The sequence below is a fragment of the Euprymna scolopes genome, chromosome 20 (genome assembly GCF_053919585.1).
Source record: "Euprymna scolopes isolate OS-2025 chromosome 20, ASM5391958v1, whole genome shotgun sequence".
Taxonomy (NCBI): domain Eukaryota; kingdom Metazoa; phylum Mollusca; class Cephalopoda; order Sepiida; family Sepiolidae; genus Euprymna; species Euprymna scolopes.
In genome coordinates, this window is record NC_136501.1 from 18,018,136 (window position 1) to 18,026,399 (window position 8,264).

The window sequence follows — 8,264 nt, forward strand, 5'->3', positions numbered from 1 at the left end:
TGTTACAATGAAATGATGTTAATTAATCAACAAAAAAAAATTAAATAAACTTGTTAATTAATGGAAATGAAAAATCATACTGTTAGAAATTCGCTCAATATATGTTACCGTGACATATGCTGACATATTTTCGGTGTTTTTTTAATAGTATTTTGTCTAGTTTATTATTTATAACACCTTTTCCCGAACTTACCGTGTTAAAGAGAGAGTCGGCCGCCATTTTAAATTTTCCAATACATCGGTAAACACTGTATGCTTTTTTAGCTGAATAAACATGTTAAATTGAATAAAAACACGCAAATTATATCCAGTTTGGTAGAAAAGTAATTTATCTTGCCTTTGATAACATTTATTTGTTATATATTTGTTTTTTGACAACTTTTTCGAATCTATGTGTACAGTAATACAAACCCAATATTATTAAAGACCCCATTCTACAAAGATTAAGACTCGTCAAACAGTCAAAATTAAAATAAATTAAAAAAAAATAATAAATAATTTTTTTCTTTGTGGAGAAAAATTCATTTCAGGCGAAGGTATATATTGAAGTAACGTTTCTATTTTGTTTTTCTTTTTCAAAAAATTATTTTAGTCATTTAAATAAACTCCCGTCTTGTGTTTCCTTCTATTTTATTTTACTTTATTTATTTATTTGGTGAAAGTGCGCTGGTTGAAGTGCGCGGAAGAATTATCTTTAAAAAGTTGCTTATTAGGATTTATTGAGTTGGTTTCAGGTGTAATCCGGTTTGTTGCGAACGAATCTCACATGTAAAATTCTCGTTGACAAGAACTATTGACAATATTAACACTTTCACTATTCCGATGTTTTCTCTAACAGTTTTCTCTGGCCGCCATTTTTTTTTTTTTTTTTTTTTTTCAAACTTCGTTTATGATGGTAAAAAGTGGCCACTGAGCATGCTCAGTAACAGTTAGGGGGGTCAATTTTAACTGCAGATAACAATTTTATTTCCAACACAATTGTTTGAGAGGGTATTGTTTGAAAGGGTTCCAGTCGTTGGCAAACAGTCACTCAGTACACAGCCTGTGTACTGAGTGACTGTTTGCCAACTGGGTACTTACTACACAGCCTACAGTTAGACTTAAAAAGAAAAAGTCTCTCTTCGTATATCTTGTTTCTGCATTCAGACGAATACTTATCTTTTATTCAAGAAAGTTCAGTTCTCGTCCAGAATTCTACCTATATTTAAAAAAAAAAAAAATACAAAAAAATCTGGATGATGTACGTACCCGTGACAGAACGAAACATATTCCATAAAAATCGCGTAATTTGATCAAGTCGTTTTATTTTTATAAAGAAAATCGGCCGAGTTGTACAACCATCACCCCCATGCGTAATTTCTATACTGATAGGCTTTTCGAAATTTTTTCACTGGATTATTATTGATTGGACACTAATTAATCAGATTATGAAAAAAAAAAAAATCATTTCGACATTTGAAAAGAGTGCTCACTTTTTAGTTACAACGTTCTGGTAAATCGGTCACCCATTTTTTTTCTTTCTTTTTTTTTCTTTTTGCTAAATACGGAAGTGTCTTCGGGAGATATGAAATGGTCCCATGTTGACGAAGCAATGTATCGGGAGGCGTACGATATGAAAATTGACAACGCGATGGAAAATTATGAAACATTTCTTCAGCATGTTAGTGAAATTTATAATACTTTAACTTAAAAATAAAAAAAAAACCCTGCTACATTAAATAAAAACACTAAAAACATATCCAGTTAGGTAGAAAAGTAACTTATATTGCATGTGATAACATTTATTTGTTATATATATATATATATATATATATATATATATATATATATATATTGCCAACTTTTTCGAATCTATGTGTACATTAATACAAACCCAAAAACTAAGTATAAAAAAAGAATAAATAATAAAATAAAACTCGAAACTTTATTTTCATAAAAAAAAAAAATAAAAAAGAATCATGTTCATTCTATCTTTTTTTTTCTTTGAGAAACAAAAATATTTCTGACTTACAAATGCGGTAGACTCATGTCATTTTTACTTTCTATGGTTTTGATATACCCGCGTTTGTATTGGTTACAAAATGGATGACTGATTGACCAGAACGTTGTAACTACAAAGTGAGCACCCCTTTCAAATGCCGAAATAATGATTTTTTTTTTCAATTTTCTTTTCATAATCTGGTTAATTAGTGTCCAATCAATAATAATCCAGTGAAAAAATTCCGAAAACCCTATCAGTATAGAAATTACGCAGGGGGGGGGGTGTACAACTCCGCCAGAAAATCATTTTTAAACGAGTTAAAGCGATTAATGGGATATCGTAGTAGGCATTACAAGGCTGATCTCGCAAGTTTAATTATGGCATGCGAATATATATATATATATATATATATATCTTTTATACTGTTCCTTGCTGCAAGGGTGCAGATATATTTGTATTTTCTTTTCTTTTATGATTTGTTTGTTAAAAGATTTTTTTTTTTTTTTTTTTTTTTTCAAAGCAAAATTCAATTAGTCCTTCGGGAGAACTGGATGATGTGCTAACGCGCTATACCAGGTGGAAAACAATTTTCCATGATTTTATTTATTTATTTATTTATTTATCTGCCCCCCCCCTACGAGGGTTGCATACAACACAAAGTAAAATTATTTTTGAACGCCAAAGCGGCACTGATGACCGGTAACAATTATCTATAATGACAATTACCTGGTCAAACCCGTCAACATTTACTTGTTATGTCGTCTCGTTCCGGAAGAGGAGCCCAATGGCTGAATAAAAGTTCACCATATCTACATGGCAAGACGTAGAAACTTTTAAATAATGGTTGCTTGGAATTATTTATATATTATTTATTTATTTACTTTTTTGCGTGTGAGTTACGTCAACGGATTTGCTAAAATGACGCCATTAAGTTGAATTGTGACGTCAATCTGTTTAATGAGTGTACTTTGGAGTAAACATAAACGTTGATAAATTATTCATTTGCATATTAAATTCCCTGTGAATTATGTCTTTTTGGGTGAAACCGTCGTCTTATAATCTTTATAGTTGTTTGTTTTTCTTTTGCTTCCTGTCAAACTATTTCACACATTCGGTCAGTAAATGGCTTCGGACGGAAGACGTGAAGGTCTGCATCGAATGGCGAAATGATAGAGACGCAATCGAAACAGAAAAGCTTTGTTCACACGAAACGTCTCTACATTTCACGTTTCGTTTAAACAGCGAAATTATTCGATATCAATTAAAAAGAGTGACTCGCGAACCGGGTTACCTTGACATTCCCGTGTTTTATATGAAAGAAGGGGAACTACACGCGACTCGCATCGATGAGGTCAAAGAAGAAAGCGATTTTGTATCTCAGGGCGAATACAGAAGCCAAAACAGCGCAGTTGTCTGTACGTACTACTTGGCAGCCGATTCCAAGCATAAGTACCAACTTTCCGGTATTCTACAACTGAATGATACTTTATGGGCGATTTTGCCACTGCCGACACAGGGTGAGTGGAACAAAAACGGAAGTGTTTTATCTCGTAATAAAAAGTCATGCTATCCACATCGGATTTTAAAATTATCGTCAGCGCCTTCTCTCAACTTTTCAAAACGGAAGTATATTCGATCGAAGCGCACGATACCGAAATATAAATATGTCATCGATGTTGGAATTATGCTTGATTCAACAGTCATAGACTTTTTTCTAAGAATCATGCCTACCAAGTGGAAGTTGGGTTTCCCAAAGATCAACTTTATCATAAAAGAATATTATTCCTATATCTTGCTCATCATAAACCGTATATTTCAGAATACATTTACGAAAGATTTCGACATCAAAATCAAATATTCTTTATTAATTTATTCCAACAATAGCAATGTGTCAAACTGGGCCAGACCGCGAAATGGTAGTGTTACAAATCCAACGATAGCACTGGAAGAATTTAAGAAATGGCTGGATAAATCTCATAGTTCCCTTCTTACTGCTGATCATATAATACTGGTTACTCGTTACCTCGTAAATACACGACCGCCATTTTTAAATGGTTACACTTGGAAGGCAGGAATTTGTACAGACAAGCGCCTCAGTGTTATCCAAGAAAAGTTCGATGCGACTTTCAGTTTAACGGCTACTCAACTCATAGCATACAATATTGGAATCAACTTTGATGGCTTTGACAACGCATGCAACCCCAAAGACCGATTTATTATGTCGACTGATATTCGAAATTTGAAAAATGGCAATTTAAATAATGTCTTTAAGTTTTCATCTTGCTCGAAGAATCAACTGCAAAATATCCTGAGAAGTAAAATACTGTTAAGAACATGTATGAGTAGCTCGTCCACTCTGCCATCTCCTAATGACGCCCGTCTGATGCAACCGGGCCAGAGATTTATAGCTAACGAACAATGCTTAGCCAAATTTGGCAGCACATCAAACATATACCAATGTGAAAAAGAATTATTTCGGGGCCGCACGGACATCTGCACCAACATGCTATGCCCAGACAACGGTACGTGCAAGGGTATTGCTGCGTTGGAAGGCACTTCATGTGGCACGAAAATGTGGTGCCACAACGGACGCTGTCGAAGTCACTCAGAAGCTCCAGATATAAGTCGAGACTGTTGGTTAGGCAATAGAAATCTATCAGTGAGGTTGGCTGATAAGATTTATTTCTGTAAGGATATCTCATATAGTATCGGCCATCTTTGTTACAACGACGAAATCCGTAAGCAATGCTGTTGGAGTTGTGCATATTTCCGTACTGGTATTCCTGACTGCGAGTATGGCGACAGAAAGGACGACTGTTGGGAAAGAGATTGCTTCTATTACAGCAAAAAGCAGGTCACACATGACTGTTGCGGAACCTGCTATTTGATGCCCAAACCCTCTTCAGCTAATCGCGAACCGTTCGAAATTTGCCGCCCACTAGTTTTGCTTCTTCTCCAACTAATATTTCATACCCGATACTAACACATTTTGGACAAATAGACGTACACTCCCCTGGAATTGTATTCCAGTTGTGTTCTATTATCAGTTCATTGCGCATGCGCAGAACCGGCCAATTTGCTAATGCACGGTGTGGCCGCGTAACGTATAAAGGACAAGATCTGAGATGACAGCAAAGCAAAGAAAATTGACAATTAGAACTTTTAAACCATTGAAGCTGGTCCTACCATATTAAATATTTCCCAAATGCAACACCGGTACAGAACGGAGAAATTGTTATAAAATTTATCTCTTTTGTTCAAAAAAGAACCTGGATAATCAGCAGAAACCTAACAAATAAATTTTATTATTTCGATACGACTACATATGGTTACTAGTACTGCTATCGTCGTTGCTGCTGCTGTTAATAATATTACTGCTTTCTTAGATACTTACTTGGCGATGACAAGTTGTATAATGAAGTACGCAGGCCTAGACGAAGGCTCACGAATCTTTTCTTTTTAACCAATCGGAGCATAGCGCGCAAAATCTTAAAGTTTCTACACTGCTATTGACGGCACACTTATATATATATATATATATATATATATATATATATATATATATATATGGATGACAAAATAGCTATATATGTTGAAATAAATGGTAAGGTGAATGAAATCTTGGAATTTTGAATATAGCTGTTTTGTCATCCATTTTCATATGCTCTGTTATTAAATTTAATACATATCGAGCTTCATAAATAAAAGGATTTGTATAAATAAATAGTGAAATATGATTGAAAAAGCATATTTTTTCTCTCTCACAAGCACGCACACACACACACACACACACACACACACACACACACACAGTCAGGAAATCTGAAATATTTTAACGTGGAGTCGTCAATCAGGGACACAGTACTCACTCCCTGATTGACGACTTCACATCAAAATATTTCAGATTTCCCGACTAAACTTCATCCTCCAACGAGAACTTTATCTCCACATGTCACCTTGAAAAAAAAAATGGATTCCAACAACATCTATTTGAAATGCACACTTTCGTATTAACAGTAACGGAAACTTTTCTCTTGCATAAACACTTTTGCTGTAAGACATACGATATACGATAAACATATGATATACTGAACATATGATATACTGAACATATGATATACTGAACATATGACAGCTAAACTCGATGTACGCACTTACATACCTTTATGCGCACGCATTCATGTACATTATCTGTCTGTAAATAAATATTTGTTGATTTAAAAGTTATGCATGTCTTGCTATTATTATTATCATTATTATTATTATTATCATTATTACGATTATTGTTATTGTTGTTGTTATTATTATTGTTATTATTATGATTATTATTATTGCTATTGTTGTTATTATTGTTTTTGTTGTTGTTATTATTATTGTTATTATTATGATTATTATTATTGCTATTGTTGTTATTATTGTTTTTGTTGTTATTATTATTGTTATTATTATGATTATTATTATTGCTATTGTTGTTATTATTGTTTTTGTTGTTGTTGTTATTATTATAACTATGACTATGATTATTATTATTTATTATTATTATTATTACGATTATGACTATGATTATTATTATTATTATTATTATTATTTTATTATTGTTGTTGTTATTATTATTATTATTATTATTATTATTATTATTATTATTATTATTATTATTGGCTCACAAGGAGCTTTCACAAAGGTCATCAAAGATGTTTCCTTGAAAACAACCTGTGGAGTTCCCTGGAAGCTGAATGACAACAAGTCTCCCCAGATTTCCAGTACTCTCCACCTCTTTCGATAACATTCGCAAATGAATTTGCATTATCGCAACGACCGCTTACCATTGATTTCTCACTAGCAGCGGCCATTTGTCACTACTGGAGTGAGTGGCAATAAGCCTCCCAAAGGTACCAGTTCTCTTGGCATTTGTCCAGCGGAGGTATGGTTAGTGCTTTCTCTTCAGCATTTTCGACTATTTGGCATTAATTGTGGGGGAGGAGGGTGATTGGATAATAGCGAGCTTATAGATGTGCAGCTTCAATGTGCTTTGTTCCATGTAATGCTTTATCTTTTATCTCTGCAGCAGTTCGTCTGGCCCGCATATGTGGCTCATGTGTATTAGTCCTCACATTCAAGGTTTTTCTTAATATTTCAGCTGTTTTCATTATTGTTATTCGTTGCATTTTTCCAGCCATTCCTCTGATTCCAATTTCTCCCACTCTCTTCTCAAAGTTTTTCGTAATTGTTCTTAGTGCTCCTACTATTATGGGTATTATTTTGATTTTTTTCATCATCCAAATCCCTTTCAGCTCTCTGGCTAGCTCTGTGTATTTGCTCCGCTTCTCCTTTCCTTTGATATTTATCCTGTGGTCAGTTGTGACAGCAAAGTCTACATTATTATTATTATTATTATTATTATTATTATTATTATTATTATTATTCACTGATAATAATCGGCAGTGTTTCCTGGAGTCTGGGTTACAGCAAGTCTCTCCCGATTTCCAGTACTCTCCATTTCTTTCAATAACCTTGCAAATAATTTTTGCGTTATCGCAACAGCTGGTATTCAGCCGAGGTTGAATTTTTTTTTTTTTTAAGACTTCTGTTACATTTTTCAGGTGTCTGCTTACTGTTTGTAGTTTATGAAATTTCGTTTCCGCATTCAAGGATTTTCCCCCAAGATTTCAGCCGTTTTATCATTGCCACCCATTGTATGGTCTCAGTATTCCCTTTTATTCCAATTTCTCCTATTATTATTTGTATTCACTAGGAGTTTTCATTACAGGTCATCATCAGAGATTATTCACTTATTTCCTGGCGTCTGGGCGACAGTAAGTCTGCCCGGATTTTCAGTGCTCTCCATCTGTAAGATAGTGCATACGAGCGCGTGGGAAAATATCAACAGCAGCAAAGGATGGCTGGCTTGCAAAGAGATTAGCAGCAACAGTAGCCGAAAAACGTGCATATGCAAATTTGGAAGTGTGCTCGAGAAGAAAAAAAGGCATCGAAAAAATAGAGATATAAAATTGCAGGCGAGAAATGGATGGCTAAGGCTAGCGCAAGATTGGAGAAGAAAAGTATACACCAGGGGAGATGGACGATGGCGAGCAACTTTTTAAGCGGTGTCGAAACGGGAAAGTAAAGGTAATAAAACTTTTGTTTAAAGAAAAAAATAATAAAAAAAAATAAAATAAAATAAAAAATAAAAATAATAAAAAATAAAAATAAAATAAAAATACTGACCCGGATTTTTATTTATTTATTTCTTTTGTTTGTTTGTAACTGCTATGTTACGCATCAC

The 8,264-nt window shown here is 33.8% G+C and overlaps 1 protein-coding gene across 1 annotated transcript; it reads left to right on the plus strand.

Annotated features, from left to right (window-relative positions):
- Positions 1-2,934: 2,934 nt before the first annotated feature.
- LOC145241337 (A disintegrin and metalloproteinase with thrombospondin motifs 1-like) lies at positions 2,935-5,495 on the plus strand. Its single transcript, XM_080104182.1, has one exon. The coding sequence runs from the start codon at positions 3,009-3,011 to the stop codon at positions 4,962-4,964; it is 1,956 nt and encodes a 651-aa protein (XP_079960308.1). The 5' UTR covers positions 2,935-3,008; the 3' UTR covers positions 4,965-5,495.
- The last annotated feature ends 2,769 nt before the right edge of the window (positions 5,496-8,264 follow it).

Bases quoted from the DNA above. Each gene is read 5' to 3' on its own strand.
- LOC145241337 (XM_080104182.1), top strand. From the start codon at position 3,009: ATGTCTTTTTGGGTGAAACCGTCGTCTTATAATCTTTATAGTTGTTTG.